The 20,235-nt window shown below is 43.0% G+C and overlaps 1 protein-coding gene across 1 annotated transcript in view; it reads right to left on the reverse strand.

Moving 5' to 3' along the window:
* Window positions 1-204: 204 nt before the first annotated feature.
* The window catches only part of LOC115143043 (serine/threonine-protein phosphatase 6 regulatory ankyrin repeat subunit C-like), a 39,491-nt gene continuing 19,460 nt past the window's right edge, over window positions 205-20,235 (reverse strand). Inside the window, exons 20-28 of the mRNA XM_029683045.2 lie at window positions 20,035-20,152; window positions 13,768-13,987; window positions 13,547-13,634; window positions 13,256-13,339; window positions 12,971-13,116; window positions 12,630-12,712; window positions 12,032-12,114; window positions 11,735-11,826; window positions 205-11,548 (exon numbers count right to left, since the gene is read on the reverse strand). Coding sequence (XP_029538905.1) covers window positions 11,304-11,548; window positions 11,735-11,826; window positions 12,032-12,114; window positions 12,630-12,712; window positions 12,971-13,116; window positions 13,256-13,339; window positions 13,547-13,634; window positions 13,768-13,987; window positions 20,035-20,152 — 1,159 coding nt within the window. The 3' untranslated portion in view covers window positions 205-11,303. The remainder of the gene's footprint in view (window positions 11,549-11,734; window positions 11,827-12,031; window positions 12,115-12,629; window positions 12,713-12,970; window positions 13,117-13,255; window positions 13,340-13,546; window positions 13,635-13,767; window positions 13,988-20,034; window positions 20,153-20,235) is intronic.

Here is a 20,235-nt window from a genome sequence, read left to right on the forward strand (position 1 = left end):
TTTGTAAACAAACTGTATAGCCTCGTAACATGGTTAAAACTACACATCTGGTATCATGGATGGTCAGTCCTTGCATCAATAGATCTGTTTATTCATTTGAAAGTGGGTACACTTCTCCAGCCCCAGATAGTGTATGATTTTTTTTTTCTGTTTCAATTAAGGATTCTGGCTTGAAAATGTAAAATAAAGAAAACACAAAGTAGATAGATATTAAGCAATAGCAATTTATTTAAACATAACCAATCCTAAGCCACAACACTGAATGACAAGACTCAAATGCTGTAGCATACATTGTATAAAATCGATCAGGTTTCAATGCCTTGGTTTGTTAAGTTTCTCCTGTAATGTCAGAAAGGTCAATGCAGATTACACTGTTTCACTAAAATCATTAAATCATGTATTTTATACATTTTCTGAACATTTTACAAGAAATAACCATTCAGTAGCACACAATTATATAACAAGGCAAAGTGCTTTCAAGGATTGCAATGTCAAAATAATGAACATGTTGGAGATTTGTTCAGGGTTGGAAGGGTATTTGTGTGTGTGTGTCTTTTACGGAATAGATCTCTAACCCCTATTACTGTATATCACATACCTATGCTCCAGTCAAAGGTCAGTTGGTTGGGAGAGGTGATGGGAGTTGTGGTGGTAGCATGATCACAAATTAAGGTCTAGATTTGTTTTTCGTTTGAAGGCTTAAGGCTGGATGCAATACGATTTCCCTTCACACAAACACCACATATCTCCATAATTTGACTTCAATAACAGCTTTAGTTATGTTGCTTTTGTAATTAAGATGCACACATGTTCTCCTAATCTCTGGTAGTTGTAGACACAGTTGCAGCTGTAAACTAGACTTTTAGACGTATGGCTCAACTTACACACTTACAGTAAAACCCCACCATACTATGAAAAACAGGATGATTCCTGGTGGATACTTTCAGGACGGGGTTTTTAAAAAACTATCATAAAGTACCTTGTTGCAACAAGTATCTGAAGGATAGAAAACATGTACCAGAGACGAGGTTCACATGTATGCTACAACAGTTAGACCTTAAAGGAGATTTCATTCGATCAAAATACAGTTTGGCTTCACATTCCAGTGGTTGTTGGGATATCATTTTTCTTTCCATGTTACAAGTGCACGTACACACACACACAAAATCAAGCTCACTTTTTTTGTCTTTGATCAAAAGTGATTAATATGCTTTCCTATTTTCCAGACACTAGTATACAGTGAGCTACAAAAGTATTGGGACAGTGAAAACCGTTTTGGCTCGGTACTCCAGCACTTTGATACAATGACTATGAGGTTAAAGTGCAGACTGTCAGCTTTACCTTTAGGGTATTTTCATCCATATCGGGTGAACGGTTTCAAAATTACAGCACTTTTTGTACATAGTTCCCCCCCCAAATGTGTCACGGTCACACTACTTTTGTAGCTCACTGTAGGTGGTTATGAGCTAAGGAGACAAAGAGTAGCTGTGCATCAAGGAGGTAGGCAAAATAAAACATGATCATATTACATTAGCAGTAAAAGTAACTTTCAAAATAGCATGGACATTTGAGGTGAGACCATTTGTTTTAACTTAAATGTATTACTTTTAACTGATATATTTGAGGTAATATGGATTCAAAAATCACATAATCTCATGCTAATAAAACTTAAAAGAAATGTTTACTGAATGCTCTAGAAAATACTGAATGCAGGCATGCTCAAGCTCTTCACCAGGCAGCAGTACTTCAAAACAGAAAGATGCCAAAGAGAAAGCATTTCATGCATTTCCACTTGCTCATTTTGCACCTCCTAATTTATAGTTTGGCCTAAATGAAGCACAATAACACTTTCATGATCACCTACAGTTCATGCTGAAGTCACATGGGAAGTCAACATCGGCTTGGCATATTCTATCCCTTTCTATGGACTACAACCAGATAGGGACTATTAGTGGTTAAAATACCTGCCTAACGTTAAACTTTATGACCAATTACTAACTTTAACCCAAAACTTCCAATATGGTGAAAAAAATTGCAGCGAAACAAGAAGCCAATGAAATTCTAGCAGAGGCAATACGGACAGTCAAAGCACATAATAATTCAAGGTTGTAGCCCGTAGACCGGGCTTGTGTTACATTTTGCTTGGCTGGTCTATTGGAGTAAACAAATCCTAGCATAATACAAAGCAATGTCCAATGACTGAGTCAAACCGAGACGCCCTCCTGAATAAGACGCTAATATACCCAGAACCAAAGTAAAAATAAGGGCTGTTAAAGCAAAGGACTACCAACCACCAACCTCAAGCTTTCAATTACACCAGTGCTTTAAATTTCATTCAAAAGGTCTGTTAATGCATATTAGTCTACCCCACATAGCACGTAGGATACTGTACTAATTTATTTTCAAATATGCTCAAATTAACAATAACATTTAAAATGAGTCAACCAAAAACTATTACAGGCCATTGTACCAGAATCTTACATACATCACTTGTGTTTCAAAGGAAATGTATTTCACGTTAATAATTAGAAGGAAAAAACAATATTCTTTACGGTATTTATAAACCAGGAAGTGGGTAAAGAAATACAATAGACAGGAATGAATACACACTTTTTCTTTGCCCTTTTGCTGATAGCGGTTCATATTACCATCGCACACTCTTGACCTCATACTCACTAATGAAGACATGACAGCTAACTTCCCAAATCGTCACACACGAACACACTTAAAACACAGAACTCTATGCCTACTCACTGTACTGTAAAAGTAATCAAAACATTAAGTTCTGTGGCATAGCAATCCATTGACTTCCTTGTCCACAAAATACAATCTTCTTCCACCACCTATTTTTAGAACATGTTGTAGTACAGAGAACAATCTAAACACACACACACAATTAAAGGAGTTGCATAAAAACTAGCCTAAAAATGCCTAAGCCACAACGTTTATTCGTGATTATCTTAAGTCGGTTCATTTTGTATAAGGGGGGGGGCGGGTTGTACAGACACAAACTAAAACTACATCCTGATCAAATCAACATACTGCTAAAATGGTACTACAAATGTCACAAATATAAGTCTTGCTTTATAATAATTGACCATGTTAATTTCAATACCATTTAGTTAAGTAAATCAACAACAATCTCTACACACTACTCTGTCTGAAGTGCATTTTTAGTGATGTTGTGCTTAGAACACCCAACAAAGTGCACTTGCCAATATTGCTTTTATTATGAATTCACACTATAACTCCAGTATTATCACTACTGGGATTCAACACTATTTCAATGTGTTTTTTCAGGTCCCTTGACAAATATGGCAAGCAAGCCAAAGGCAAGAATCAAACGAGAGCAAAATAAACTACAGTCAAGTTGTACATCCAGAGGGTGTTTGGATTTATGACAACAGCATGAGTGTTTCTTTGTATATTTCTCCAACCAATTAACAATTGCTTGAGGAGTTGAAGCCACAGTGCACGACATGGATGGACGATAAGACTGGGAAGCACTAGAATCATGTTGTGTTTTGAATGAACAACAATGGCTCACTGGCTTCACCGGGTCTGTAATTGTGAGCAGTTGTGTTCCTGGGAGGTGTGACCTCCACTTTTATCAACAATAAGGCTTTTCAATTGGCATGAACGGAAGACCATTTTGCTGATGTGTAAAATATTTTTTTTACCCCAAGGACTTAACTATTCACTCAATGGTTTTGTAAGGACACAGTTTATCATGCCCGTCTGTATCACGACAAAGTGTCAGTCAGGATTGTATTTGGTGGTCATAGAGGAGCTGGGTTTCGCAGTTTACAAGGTAACATTCTTTAACTATAACAATTTTGACCAGCCATGTGACATACAGTATATATAGAAATGCACAGAAGTCTCATAAATAAGTTACTTTATGATGTGGATCTAAAACAACTTCCGGTCCAAGACATTTCTCTCCTTTGGTTGCCTAATCGAAGCATTTCTTTAATGGAAACATCATGATTCAATATCCTAATTTAACTGTTTTTATTTATTTTATTTAACCTTTAAATTTACCCAAGCAAGTCAGTTAAGAACAAATTCTTATTTTACAATGACGGCCTACCCCGGCCAAACCCTCCCCTAACCCGGACAAAGCTGGGCCAATTGTGCGCCGCCTTATGGGACTCCCAATCATGGCAATTTGTGATACAGACACAGGATCGAACCCAGGTCTGTAGTGATGCCTCTAGCCCTGCGATGCAGTGCCTTAGACCACTGCCCCACCCGGGATTCCTACTTGCATTGCCCCATCCTATGGGTGGCTGTCAAGAAGCAGTCGAGTCATGAAACAACCATCAAATCAAATAAAAAAAATAAAAAAGTGACAAAAATAGTTGCATAATATGTATCACATTTACTCTCCAATGAGGTCCAATACATCAATAAAATGCACTGGTTTGGGTAAAAATCATTGCGAGACATAACATCTTGAGGTAAGCTGTTCAATGTCTGATAACGACTAATCAAGTAATACATGAAGGCATACAATAAAAATAGTGTGGACATTACTCTCCACTAAGGAGACGACACCAGTGCATCCCTCTATAGTCTATTTGGAGGGTCAACTCAGTAACTGTCCTTGAAGAGGAAGAGAAGACAGACAAAATAAAGCTATTGGTGGGTCTACATCGTCTCTGAAGTATTTCAAAGAAGCCAAATACTGTTAGAGAATAAAGTCAACCCATACATCAGTTTGCTTTGTTTTGAACAAGTGTTACTAAGCCTTAACTAACTTCAGAGGCACACGAGTGACAAACGTAATCAAACAAGTTAGGACCAGACAAACTTCAGACAGTACAACATGGGCCACAACCTGAGGGTCGAATAGCAGAAAAGTGGGACCGACAGTTTGGTTCAATTTTAACAAGAGTTTGGATGTTACGACTGAATAAGCATGTAAATCTTGTCCACGTAGTAGTTGTACAACATAAACAAATGAATAATGAAGGCATGAACATAGCCTACAAGCTATAAAAATCAAGAATCTTAACATGATCAGACATGCCATCTTCTCTAAGAAACATTTGGTCTACATAGAGATGGGACAGACATGCAGAAGTTGGAATCATGGAAGAACTTAATAGTGTGCTTCACGCATGAATCTGGACATTGAAGATGACACAATTCTGTCAATTTCAAGAGGTGTTTGTTTCGGTGATCAAATGTCATTTATGACTAGAAACGTCATGAGATGAATGAATCTTGTTTAATCCATTTAATATGATGTACCGCATTTTACATGCTTACTTTTTTGAAAAAATTGTAGCCATTTATTTTCAACAAATTCTAATAACAAAGAAAGCTCTAATTCTGCCGTTTATATTATGCTTGGAGAAGAGGAAATGTTCACGGTGTCCTCTTGATTTGAAAGAATCCTTTCAAATGGGAATACATTTTTTTTTTTTTTTTTAAAGGTAACTGCCTAGCTATTGCCTTAATCCAATGACTTTTCAAGTAATGAAGGACATCGATGTCCTAGAGGTAAGTGGGAGACATCCCAGAGGACTACGTTATGGACAGCATCACCATGGTGATCACTGGCATAACTAAAAGAAACCAACATGCTCTTTGTTTCAAACTTCTATCCCTTCCACACCTAATTTAGAGGTTATTGAATCAGCATGACATAAGTGTTCGATACCATATGAATGCTTTCTCACTAGAAGGACCATAGTGTCTCATCAAGATAAAGGCAGCTACATTAGGCCACTATACCAATAGTGTATGTTCTTCCTATTCTCCAATTTTAACGCGACCCTACTTAGTCTCTTTCCACTCACATATCTGATGGCAACATTTTGTCAGTTGCCCAAAATCCATAAATACTCTTAATCTATACAAATAAAATAAAAAAAGGAAAGAAATGAAGATGTGTTGAATCTGCTTCCTTCCAAAGTTTTTAATAGTTCTTTCCCCAACTTCTCCTGTAACTCAGTTTACAGTACTCGGACTCAATTACTTATGTGCAATTTTACCATCTTCTACCCTACTACCCATACTGCTTTTTCAAAATACAATTTGGACTTGATCAGTCTTCCACCATGCACATTCACAATTATCTAATGCTATCTATTTCACTCCATCCACTGGCCAAAGCGCCCATGTCTCTCATTCCTACAAACTGAAGCATTTTGAGAAAGTTGTCCATCTTTGCCATTTGAGCCATTGTAAGGTATTATCGTCCTTTACAACAAAATAATTCTACACAGATGCTTTTCCATACCATACTGATAACATTTCAGATGTTGCATGTGAGACATCAACCAAAAACTGTGTTTAATTGATACATTAGGTAAATTCATTAGATGCCATCCAGAATTACAATTCTACCTTCATAAAAAAGGATGAAGCACAATCTAATCCCCGAAAAAAAAAAAAAACATTATTCCTCTCTTTGTGTTGAGCATCACACAAATACCATCTCCACTGAGAATCAAAGACAATTCCTTTTTTCATAGACAAACAGGTATTTCTACGGCACTTGTGAGTCTAGGTAACAGAATGGGGAGTTATTAAGGTCGACTGTTTTGATAGACAAAAACGGACACATTCCCAAATGTAAAAATCGGCTACGCACTACAAACAAAATATAGAGTAGCAAAACAACTATACATCATTTCTAAGAGGTATTGTAAAGGCAGTCCATGGTGAGTCCATGGTTAACAGGAGGGATAGCTCAGCTATTAGCGCTAGTGCCCATTGTTGACAAACAAAAGCTAGAGAGGAACTAAAAGTATCATTCACCAAATGATTTCTAAGAGTCAAAACGATTATATTGGAGTGAGGCTTGTACCGCTAAACGTAAGGCATATATATGCTGGATGTACCACGTTTTTAGGCTAACCCATCCGCAGAATGCAATAATACCCTTCAATGGCACAAATTAGTTAGCCATCCCTTCATATCAAAAGATGAAACACAATCCTACCACATCTATGCATGAGGAGGCAGAGGTAAAGATCATTTTGCTTTAGTCCATTTTCCCATTCTTTTCCCATCATTTCTAGAACTTAACTTAAACAGTGGGGCAAAAGTCAGTTACTCGAAAACCAAAACCCCTGCCATAATTTAGACCATACATTCACGTTTTTGTCAGCAATTGACTAATATGGCTTAGTTAAGATGTCTGCAAATGTACGTAATATCTCCAATTTCGGTAAAGTCAAGTGTTTTTCAGTTTCATCCCCTGCTTTTTGGCAACTCAATGAAAGGCAGCGCAAGTATAATTTTCCATTTGAAATGTGTTTTTTTTGCTGCACACGTGTGCACACCAAGGTGTGACCATAGACTTTTCACTGCTCTCTTATGCTAACCCCAAAGAGAAACATGCCCCTCCAATTAAACAGTGTGTCTCTCCCACAAGCACATCACACATGATTGTGAAGATCAGTCACCAGTTCATCTACTCTCATCTCTCCACTGAAGGTATTGTTCTCCCTAAATAGAAGTTTATATCTACATAGGGAACATACTGTATGTACCGGTATACATAAATACATATAGAGATATTAAATATACAAAAGTGCTTATTCTTGAAATAAGTGCTTTGGGTCAGGACTGAGTGAAAATGGTTGTTTTTGTTGCATCACTGAAAATTTCAAATGCTTTCCGACATTCTATGGCCCCAAAGATCACAATACTAGGTTCATATATGTCCACAGTGTAAACAGAATAGGTAAATAGGGAGGAAATAAAAACTTTCTTTTAAAAGGGGAAGGAAAGGGGCTTCATGAATTTAGTCCTTTAACTCTTTACTTGTATGTCTTTAGGCATCCGATTGATCAGTAAGGGATTCAGTTTCACATTAAAACTTATTCCAAAAGGGAGATTGGGGTTTTCAATGTCATGTCTAAACCAGCCGAATGACAACAAAACCGTAGGCTACACCAAATCCACGGTCAATGAAATGTCACACCGTTACACAATATAGGAAAAATATATATATGGGATCTAGTAAATTCCTATTCTCATTTAAATCAACGCAACAATTATAATTAACATAGCAATTCACCCTAGAACATTATTAAATGGCTTACTATTCGATGTGATCTCACCTCATCGAACTGGGCCTAAACCTTCTCTGACATCATATAAAAAGGCTTATGTAAAATGCCACAAAAATTTCAGGTAGCTTAATACAATCATTTTTTCAGCATATTAGTATAAATATGAGGAACAACGACACTGGTTTTGGAATTGGCTATTCCTACATCATGTAAAGGATATTGACTTTGTCATCTTATTTTTTCTTAAAAGGCTTTGACATTAAAAACCTTGTGGAATAACATTACTGGCATCTGAATAGGTGCAAGATAAGCTTTTCCTTTTTTAAAACACAGTTCCTTCCCAGCCCTATGATTAAATGCACCAGGAGCTGACAATGAATCTCAGGCTGAAATATGATTCAGAAATTGATACATCAAATGTTTTTTTCTTCTTAATATAATGAATAGTACGTACATCTAAGGAGATGTGCAAAATGATTTTGATATTCCATTCAAAAGAGAACAATTCTAGGTGACAACTGATAATAGGAATGAGGCATATCCAGAGAGAAACAACAATGTAACAGAGGAAGAGGGTTAAAGGTTGTCAGTGTATAACACAATGGAGGTATTTGTACCAGACATGTCAACATGGTGTTCTTGTTGCCGAAAAAGAGAAATGGGAGCACACATACTTCAAAACGGGTGTAAAGAAATACTCGATGACTCAAATAAACTAAATCCCGAAAGACACTTCTTAAAAACAACTCCCGAAAAGCATTTACTTATAAATAAAAAGCCCTTGTGATGCTGATTGTCATCTCAAAAAATAAATAAAAAAGTAGCTGTCCATACATAACCGTACCAACATAATATAAGTATGTGTGTTTTTGTGTCAGCCATACTTTGTCAATATGGTGTACTGTTAAGAGAGAAGATATGCATCGGTACAGTAACACTACTTGTGCAATTTTGCCATCTAACTACATTTATGTAATATGTCAAATACAGATACAAGGCAGGCTAATGCAGAATGTTACAGTACACCATGGATTTAAAAATACTTTCTCCTTTTAAATATTCATATTACTTTATGAATGTTTGACTAGGGTCAAATGCTGATAAAGATTGATTTTGTAATTTACATTTTTTGGGGGGGGATCTTTACAATCTCAAGAAAACAATTACAAACGGAGTGAACATCATTTTGAATTCTGTTCTGTTCAACAATCTTCATAAATAGCGTAATCAACTGATCACCCTTAAAACTAAACTGATTCAACTACTGTGCAAAAGGCGGCAGAGAAGAGATCAACAAAAATTAATGGATCTATAGTGTGGCTCAAACAGGAGTCAATGAGTTGCGTTGTTAAAATCTTTTGAGGTAAGTACAAGACGTGCCTAATTAAAATTTAAAAGGAATGCATTTGTGTTTTTGGCTGTACTTTTGACAACTCCCAATGCTATGCCTATCAACGTGACAAGTGAGGATTACAGCGCATGCCGTTTGATTGGGATTACTGACTTTTTTTCAAGTATGGCTGTTTGGAAAGAATAGGAAAACTATTTTAAAAAACATTCTACCTATTCCATTTGAAAAATAATACTTTAACTTTGGAGGTAGTGCAAATTATTTTCTTGAAAACTTGAAGTCATCCCCAATGTTGAGGTAAAAACATGAACCTTTCCACACAGCAAACTGCATGAAAAGAAAAAAATGCTAAAGAATTTGAAGTCTGTTTAAATATTGCTTCCCAATAATGAAAAAAAAAAAAAAAAAAAAAATGTACACACCAAATGTAGACCCACATTGACAGAAACCGTGAATAGAATCCATGGAAAAGGCAGCAATATTTTAGCAGCTATATTGAAAACACGTCTTCGCTCTTTTATTTTCCTACTGGAGGCATGGCCTTATTGTGCAAACATATTAGACCGTCGATTCACAAGTAAATACGACGACCATTTACATTATGTAAACAAGTGTTTATACGACAGCAACAAAAACAGCTTATGCTGTTCAGTATGTGTGCTAAACCCATTTCTCTTCAAAGCTACATTTCATCCTTTAAAAATGTCCCACTAGCATTGTTCTCTTTTAAAATCTTAAATAATCAGGAATCAGGTGGGAGATCAGAGGGTATAAACTAGGTGAGGTTAAGGGGTTGTGGTTGTCTCTCAGTGTTCCATAGGCACAACATTGTTAAATATCCAGAAACGTCTTAGAACCGCCTTAAGATACCAAAAGTATTCTACGACAGTGACGAACGGGAGTGGGGTTCAGGCAAGACCCACAACGACTCCCTTCAGGATGGACTCAGTGAGAGGGGGCTAATGCAGAAAAACCCAGCCAACAAAAGTCCGGCATCTACTGGACCTGGTGGATGAGGTCACTCAGACAGCCTTAGCAAGTGGGAGGTGCTTGTTGTCGGACTTCTAGGTGAGTCAACACCAGCTTGTCACCGCTTGTTTTCAAATCCATGGGCTTCTCTGCAGAGCTCTCAACTCACCCAGACTCTTAACTGTACTGTCAAACCCAGCGACGGTCTATCACTCTCTCCCGTTCTTCCCCTCGCTCTACTACTTCAGTTTTATTCTAGTCTTCGGAGAGAGGCACAGCACTGGAAATACCCACACATGCTGCATATTGCACCAGTTTCAGTCAGAGTAGAAGTTGGCGAGGCACCGTTCTCCTTCTACTAGGTCATCGCTTTCACTGGGATTTGCGAGGTAAGTTCATTCGTTGTTGAAGTGCAATATCAAAAATTCACAATAATTTAAATTTAATTTAGAATTAATTTAGACCGTAGCTTATAACACATGCTTGTGAATCTGTTAATTCAACAAAACCGTGATAACTTCATGATGATACAGAAACTCTGCCGGTACGATTCAGAGGGACTCAGTGACGTGCTCTGTCCTGGACACTGGACAGAGGGTGTCTGACCTAAGGCCAGGCTAGCAACGACAGAGACGATATGCCACAGAGGAGAGGCAAATAATTGCATATAGGTTTGACTGCACCCATAAGGGATTTAGTTTTTCTTTAAACACACAGACAAACGCACGCGTACATATACCGACACACACATCCAAACACACACATCCAAACGCACACACTCACTTACACACATGTAATTCAAAGTATATTCCTGCTCTTGTTGTGTGTGTTATAAGGGGGGGGGGGGTCCCCCGGATCATAGTGGATTAAAGAGGGCAGATCTGGCTAGTTAAAGATATAAGGGGACAGGGTAGGGAGGTCTGAGGGAAACAGGTTGGGGGTTCGCTTCACTCGGTGAAGCAGCCGTCCAGGCCGGCGGTGCCGTGGCGGTCCTTGGCGTAGGCGTGGTGCAGGGTGCCGTTGGGCAGGGGCCCGCAGGTGGTGGCGATGCCACAGTGCTTCAGCAGGTTGAGGCCAAAGGAGGCGGCGGCGCTGGCGTCTTTGGGAGGGAAAGGCTTCATGGTGGAGAGGATCAGGGCCAGGCAGTCCGCCACGTCCTTGTTAGGGGCACAGGCCAGGGCCGGGGTGTGGCCTGACGATAGGAGACAGAAACACGCACATTGATTAAAATGTATATTTCACATTTAAGAATAACAAATTCTCTTTTATGGTTTCCAATAACAACCTGCTTAGTCAAGAGGTGAACATGCATATCAGACACGCTACCCGAAGCGACAGAAGAAAATGGCCAACACTAACCGACACTGTGGTGACTCACCCTCCTCATCTATAGCCATCACAGCTGCCCCCTGGCTGAGGAGCACCTGGACCACTGTAGCCAGACCGTTCCTCGCTGCGATATGAAGGGGCCTGGGGAAGAGGGAAATGGGATAAACAGTCAATAGACCACCTGGGTAAACAAAATGCTAGGTCGTCATGGTTTTGTATAGGTCAGTTAGGAGTCATACAGACTGGGAGATTAAAGGGGCTGAGTGAGAGATGAAGCTTGGGTTTTAGACAGTGTTGAACAGTGTCTTTCATGAAAGGTTGAGTCTCTGCGATGATGATGGCTCACATTTGCAGTGCACTGTTTGTTGCATTGATGAGGGAGGGGTCGCTTATCTCTCCCAGGATTAACAGGGCACACATCTCATGAGCCTGTGGGAGAAAACACATTAAGTAAGCAAGCGAGCCTTGTCCGAGAACAGCCTATAAAGGCAAGATCTCCTGTTTCTGTAGCGCAAGGCAGCTTGATGTACAAATATACCCCCTATTGCAGGGAAACACAAAGGTCAGGTTTAGTACACTGGGATTGAACCGCCAACACTCTCTGAATAGGCAGCTGCATGCAACGGGGTCCTTCAGGCACAGCCACCACCAGACAGACAAGACCGAGACAGGTAAGCGAGTGGCAAGCTGCAATGCACTAGACACACACATGCCATTTCCCTTCCACCTAATAATGCTTTGGCATCAACAGTAATAAACATGAGCAATCTGAAGATGTAAAGCAGTTATCCAATGATATGTGGATCTGTCATGCTTGTTTTCTGTATAGTTGATAGATGCCAGAGTTTTTCAAATAACTTAGGTTGTGAATTTGGCTACAGTGAGTCATAATTCTAAATAACAGTAGACCATGTGTCAGCTAGGCGTATGACGGAGTGTCTTGCCTTGCTGCAGGCCAGGTGAAGGGCGGTGTTGTCGTTGACATCCAGCAGGGTCAGGTCTGCCTTGGCCTGGTGCAGCAGGATCTCTGTTGGGTTCACACATCTCTCACAATTACACATCATCATCATTCGGCTGCAGAACAGTCGACAACAAGCTTCCTCCACTTGCTATGGTCACTAGCAAGGGTTGCCATTTGATGTGGTGTCCACAATTACACAGTTCATAAATACTTTTAATAAATACATATAAAACAAATGTATACCAAACTAATAAGCCCACTAAACGTTCAGTTCTCATATTTACTGGGTGCAATAATCACATTATCTACTTTCTGGCCACTCACCGACGGCTGCGGTCCGTCCGTTGTCGGCGGCAACCATCAGGGCGGAGCGTCCTGTGGTGTCCACGGCATTGACCTCTGCCCCCTGGACCAGGGCCAGCTGCAGCCCGCCAACACTCTCCGAATAGGCAGCTGCATGCAACGGGGTCCTTCAGGCACAGCCCAGGACAGCCACCACCAGACAGACAAGACCGAGACAGGTAAGCGAGTGGCAAGCTGCAATACAATAGACTTGACAGAGCTCCGTACACACAAAGGCATATGCAGAAAGTCACGACAGACACACACCTTCCTTTGGCGTCTCTGATGTTCACCATCTGAGGTCCGACCGTATCTACAAGTAGTTCAGCAGCACCATCATGGCCATTTATTCTGGAAAGGAACCAGACAAACTGTGAGAAAACATCCTCCATCTCTCCGTCATACAAAAAGGACAGCAGTAACCAGGTCAACATTCTGATGAATTCAACACCAGGTCTCATCATTCCGACAGATTTACGTTTTTCAAAACAGAAGCTCTGAAAATAATAGGGGAATCCAGAACCCTAAAGAGCAGGGGGAACCAGCGGCGGTACTCACAGAGCACAGTGCAATGGGGTGAAGGGGTTTCCTTCCTGGATACTAAAAGGTTTGTGTTCAAGTAAAACGTCCAAACAGTCTTCGTGCCCTGAAAGAGACGAGAGATGGAGTCAAGACACAGTTTAGAAGTTCTCTCAATGCTATTTAGCCCAATCCCACACTGTGTGTTACTCACTGAGGTTATTTGTAGACTCTCAGGGAAGGTCGTGTGTGTGACTCACCGTGGTAAGCGGCCCAGTGGGTGGGAGTGTAACCGCTGTAGTCCAGCATTGAGTCGAGGGGGTCGGTGCGTGTGGCGCCCTGCAGCAGGCTGCGCAGGAGCTCCATGTGGCCGCAGGAGGCGGCCAGGTGCAGGGGGGTGCGCCCCCGGAAATCCCTGCACAGAGCCGAAGCACCATGCTCCAGCAGGGCCGACACACAGTCCTCACTGCCCATCACCGCCTGCAGGAGGAGACAGAGAAAGAGTTAAAGAGACAGAACCCTTCACTGACAAGAGAAAGAGGACAGAGAGATCGAGAAAAACGTTTGATAGGAATAACTTTCTTGGACCATCACTGTTTATGTTTTATCTGTCGGCCCCAGCCGCACTCAGGTTCTGTGTGTAGTTAATCCGACGCCATTTTACCTGCTGTTGATGTGCTAGCTGACTAGCTGTTGTTGTCTCACCTACTGTTTTAGCTAGCTCTCCCAATTCAACACCTGTGATTACTGTATGCCTCGCTGTATGTCTCTCTCTAACGTCAATATGCCTTGTATACTGTTGTTCAGGTTAGTTATCATTGTTTTACTTTACAATGGAGCCCCTAGTTCCACTCTTCATACCCCTGATACCTCCTTTGTCCCGCCTCCCACACATGCGGTGACCTCACCCATTACAACCAGCATGTCCAGAGATACAACCTCTCTCATCATCACCCAGTGCCTGGGCTTACCTCCGCTGTACTCGCACCCCACCATACCCCTGTCTGCGCATTATGCCCTGAATATATTCTACCATGCCCAGAAACCTGCTCCTCTTATTCTCTGTCCCCAATGCTCTAGGCGACCAGTTTTGATAGCCTTTAGCCGCACCCTCATACTACTCCTTCTCTGTTCCGCGGGTGATGTGGAGGTAAACCCAGGCCCTGCATGTCCCGAGGCACCCTCATTTGTTGACTTCTGTGATCGAAAAAGCCTTGGTTTCATGCATGTCAACATCAGAAGCCTCCTCCCTAAGTTTGTTTTACTCACTGCTTTAGCACACTCTGCTAGCCCTGATGTCCTTGCCATGTCTGAATCCTGGCTCAGGAAGGCCACCAAAAATTCTGAGATTTCCATACCCAACTATAACATCTTCCGTCAAGATAGAACTGCCAAAGGGGGAGGAGTTGCAGTCTACTGCAGAGATAGCCTGCAAAGTAATGTCATACTTTCCAGGTCCATACCCAAACAGTTCAAACTACTAATTTTGAAAATTACTCTCTCCAGAAATAAGTCTCTCACTGTTGCCGCCTGCTACCGACCCCCCTCAGCTCCCAGCTGTGCCCTGGACACCATTTGTGAATTGATCGCCCCCCATCTAGCTTCAGAGTTTGTTCTGTTAGGTGACCTAAACTGGGATATGCTTAACACCCCGGCAGTCCTACAATCTAAGCTAGATGCCCTCAATCTCACACAAATCATCAAGGAACCCACCAGGTACAACCCTAACTCTGTAAACAAGGGCACCCTCATAGACGTCATCCTGACCAACTGGCCCTCCAAACACACCTCCGCTGTCTTCAACCAGGATCTCAGCGATCACTGCCTCATTGCCTGTATCCGCTACGGAGCCGCAGTCAAACGACCACCCCTCATCACTGTCAAACGCTCCCTAAAACACTTCTGTGAGCAGGCCTTTCTAATCGACCTGGCCCGGGTATCCTGGAAGGACATTGACCTCATCCCGTCAGTTGAGGATGCCTGGTCATTCTTTAAAAGTAACTTCCTCACCATTTTAGATAAGCATGCTCCGTTCAAAAAATGCAGAACTAAGAACAGATACAGCCCTTGGTTCACTCCAGACCTGACTGCCCTCGACCAGCCCAAAAACATCCTGTGGCGGACTGCAATAGCATCGAATAGTCCCCACGATATGCAACTGTTCAGGGAAGTCAGGAACCAATACATGCAGTCAGCCAGGAAAGCTAAGGCTAGCTTCTTCAGGCAGAAGTTTGCATCCTGTAGCTCCAACTCCAAAAAGTTCTGGGACACTGAAGTCCATGGAGAACAAGAGCACCTCCTCCCAGCTGCCCACTGCACTGAGGCTAGGTAACACGGTCACCACCGATAAATCCATGATTATCGAAAACTTCAACAAGCATTTCTCAACGGCTGGCCATGCCTTCCGCCTGGCTACTCCAACCTCGGCCAACAGCTCCGCCCCCCCCGCAGCTACTCGCCCAAGCCTCTCCAGGTTCTCCTTTACCCAAATCCAGATAGCAGATGTTCTGAAAGAGCTGCAAAACCTGGACCCGTACAAATCAGCTGGGATTGACAATCTGGACCCTCTATTTCTGAAACTATCCGCCGCCATTGTCGCAACCCCTATTACCAGCCTGTTCAACCTCTCTTTCATATTGTCTGAGGATTGGAAAGCTGCCGCAGTCATCCCCCTCTTCAAAGGGGGAGACACCCTGGACCCAAACTGTTACAGACCTATATCCATCCTGCCCTGCCTATCTAAGGTCTTCAAAAGCCAAGTCAACAAACAGGTCACTGACCATCTCGAATCCCACCGTACCTTCTCCGCTGTGCAATCTGGTTTCCGAGCCAGTCACGGGTGCACCTCAGCCACGCTCAAGGTACTAAACGATATCATAACCGCCATCGATAAAAGACAGTACTGTGCAGCCATCTTCATCGACCTTGCCAAGGCCTTCGACTCTGTCAATCACCATATTCTTATCGGCAGACTCAGTAGCCTCGGTTTTTCGGATGACTGCCTTGCCTGGTTCACCAATTACTTTGCAGACAGAGTTCAGTGTGTCAAATCGGAGGGCATGCTGTCCGGTCCTCTGGCAGTCTCTATGGGGGTGCCACAGGGTTCAATTCTCGGGCCGACTCTTTTCTCTGTATATATCAATGATGTTGCTCTTGCTGCGGGCGATTCCCTGATCCACCTCTACGCAGACGACACCATTCTATATACTTCCGGCCCGTCCTTGGACACTGTGCTATCTAACCTCCAAACGAGCTTCAATGCCATACAACACTCCTTCCGTGGCCTCCAACTGCTCTTAAACGCTAGTAAAACCAAATGCATGCTTCTCAACCGTTCGCTGCCTGCACCCGCACGCCTGACCAGCATCACCACGCTGGATGGTTCCGACCTTGAATATGTGGACATCTATAAGTACCTAGGTGTCTGGCTAGACTGTAAACTCTCCTTCCAGACTCATATCAAACATCTCCAATCGAAAATCAAATCAAGAGTCGGCTTTCTATTCCGCAACAAAGCCTCCTTCACTCACGCCGCCAAACTTACCCAAGTAAAACTGACTATCCTACCGATCCTCGACTTTGGCGATGTCATCTACAAAATTGCTTCCAACACTCTATTCAGCAAACTGGATGCAGTTTATCACAGTGCCATCCGTTTTGTCACTAAAGCACCTTATACCACCCACCACTGCGACTTGTATGCTCTAGTCGGCTGGCCCTCGCTACATATTCGTCGCCAGACCCACTGGCTCCAGGTCATCTACAAGTCCATGCTAGGTAAAGCTCCGCCTTATCTCAGTTCACTGGTCACGATGGCAACACCCATCCGTAGCACGCGCTCCAGCAGGTGTATCTCACTGATCATCCCTAAAGCCAACACCTCATTTGGCCGCCTTTCATTCCAGTACTCTGCTGCCTGTGACTGGAACGAATTGCAAAAATCGCTGAAGTTGGAGACTTATCTCCCTCACCAACTTCAAACATCTGCTATCTGAGCAGCTAACCGATCGCTGCAGCTGTACATAGTCTATTGGTAAATAGCCCACCCATTTTCACCTACCTCATCCCCATACTGTTTTTATTTATTTACTTTTCTGCTCTTTTGCACACCAAAATCTCTACCTGTACATGACCATCTGATCATTTATCACTCCAGTGTTAATCTGCAAAATTGTAATTATTCGCCTACCTCCTCATGCCTTTTGCACACAATGTATATAGACTCCCCTTTTTCTACTGTGTTATTGACTTGTTAATTGTTTACTCCATGTGTAACTCTCTCTCCTCTGCTCTCATCCTTCTAGACCTATCGGCTGCCTTCGATACTGTGAACCATCAGATCCTCCTCTCCACCCTCTCCGAGTTGGGCAACTCCGGCGCGGCCCACGCTTGGATTGCGTCCTACCTGACAGGTCGCTCCTACCAGGTGGCGTGGCGAGAATCTGTCTCCTCACCACGCGCTCTCACCACTGGCGTCCCCCAGGGCTCTGTTCTAGGCCCTCTCCTATTCTCGCTATACACCAAGTCACTTGGCTCTGTCATAACCTCACATGGTCTCTCCTATCATTGCTATGCAGACGACACACAATTAATCTTCTCCTTTCCCCCTTCTGATGACCAGGTGGCGAATCGCATCTCTGCATGTCTGGCAGACATATCAGTGTGGATGACGGATCACCACCTCAAGCTGAACCTCGGCAAGACGGAGCTGCTCTTCCTCCCAGGGAAGGACTGTCCGTTCCATGATCTCGCCATCACGGTTGACAACTCCATTGTGTCCTCCTCCCAGAGCGCTAAGAACCTTGGCGTGATCCTGGACAACACCCTGTCGTTCTCAACTAACATCAAGGCGGTGGCCCGTTCTTGTAGGTTCATGCTCTACAACATCCGCAGAGTACGACCCTGCCTCACACAGGAAGCGGCGCAGGTCCTAATCCAGGCACTTGTCATCTCCCGTCTGGATTACTGCAACTCGCTGTTGGCTGGGCTCCCTGCCTGTGCCATTAAACCCCTACAACTCATCCAGAACGCCGCAGCCCGTCTGGTGTTCAACCTTCCCAAGTTCTCTCACGTCACCCCGCTCCTCCGCTCTCTCCACTGGCTTCCAGTTGAAGCTCGCATCCGCTACAAGACCATGGTGCTTGCCTACGGAGCTGTGAGGGGAACGGCACCTCAGTACCTCCAGGCTCTGATCAGGCCCTACACCCAAACAAGGGCACTGCGTTCATCCACCTCTGGCCTGCTCGCCTCCCTACCACTGAGGAAGTACAGTTCCCGTGCAGCCCAGTCAAAACTGTTCGCTGCTCTGGCCCCCCAATGGTGGAACAAACTCCCTCACGACGCCAGGACAGCGGAGTCAATCACCACCTTCCGGAGACACCTGAAACCCCACCTCTTTCAGGAATACCTAGGATAGGATAAAGTAATCCTTCTCACCCCCCTTAAAAGATTTAGATGCACTATTGTAAAGTGGCTGTTCCACTGGATGTCTTAAGGTGAACGCACCAATTTGTAAGTCGCTCTGGATAAGAGCGTCTGCTAAATGACTTAAATGTAAATGTAAATGTAACTCTGTGTTGTCTGTTCACACTGCTATGCTTTATCTTGGCCAGGTCGCAGTTGCAAATGAGAACTTGTTCTCAACTAGCCTACCTGGTTAAATAAAGGTGAAATAAAAATAAAAATTAAATTAAAGGTCAATGTATACTACATGACCAAAACTGTGTGAACACCTGCTCGCCCAACATCTCATTCCAAAATCATGGGCATTAATACGGAGTTGGTCTCCAGGGAGTGTTGCACCAGAAGACCGGTGATTTTTACTCGCTTCAGCACTTGGCGGTCCCATTCTGTGAGCTTGTGGCACCTACCCCTTCACGGCTGAGCCGATGTTGCTCCTAGACCTTTCCACGTCACAATAACAGCACATAAGAGTTGACCGGGGCAGCTCTAGAAGCGCAGAAATTTGACAAACAATCCTATGACGGTGCCACTTTGAAAGTCACGGAGCTCTTCAATACGTCTCCCGAGTGGCGCAGCGGTCTAAGGCACTGCATCACTACAGACCCTGGTTTGATCCCAGACTGTATCATAACCGGCCGTGATCAGGAGTCCCGTAGGGCGGTGCACAATTGGCCCAGCGTCGTCCGGGTTAGGGGAGGATTTGGCCCGGGGTAGGCCGTCATTGGAATTAAGAATTTGTTCTTAACTGACTTGCCTAGTTAAATAAAGGTTAAATAAAATTGTAAAAATACTGTCGATGTTTGTCTATGGAGATTGCGTGGCTGTGTGCTCGATTTTATACAACTGTCAGCAATGCGTGTGGCTGAAATAGCAGAATCCACTAATTTGAAGGGATGTCCGCATACTTTTGTATATATACTGTAGTTCATCAGCAGTTTCTCTAAGTGTCCCATCTACCCAGATTTGATGAATGTGACTGCAGGGGACCCCCATTGGCAATATATTTTGAGATTTAGCAGATGTTATGGTTAGACCAAGCACATACACATAGTGGGGACACTCACAGCTCTGTGTAGGGCAGTGCGGCCTCGCTTGTCGGCAGCATCGACCCCGGCTCCCTTCTCCAGCAGGATGTGGACACAGTCAGTGTGGCTGCCCAGAGCTGCCAGCATCAGAGCCGTCCTTACACACACACACAATCCCAGGGGTTTTTACACACAACTAACCAGTAGGTAAAAAAAGGGAGCCCACTACCTAAGAATTGT

The sequence above is a fragment of the Oncorhynchus nerka genome, linkage group LG15, assembly GCF_034236695.1.
Source record: "Oncorhynchus nerka isolate Pitt River linkage group LG15, Oner_Uvic_2.0, whole genome shotgun sequence".
Taxonomy (NCBI): Eukaryota; Metazoa; Chordata; class Actinopteri; order Salmoniformes; family Salmonidae; genus Oncorhynchus; species Oncorhynchus nerka.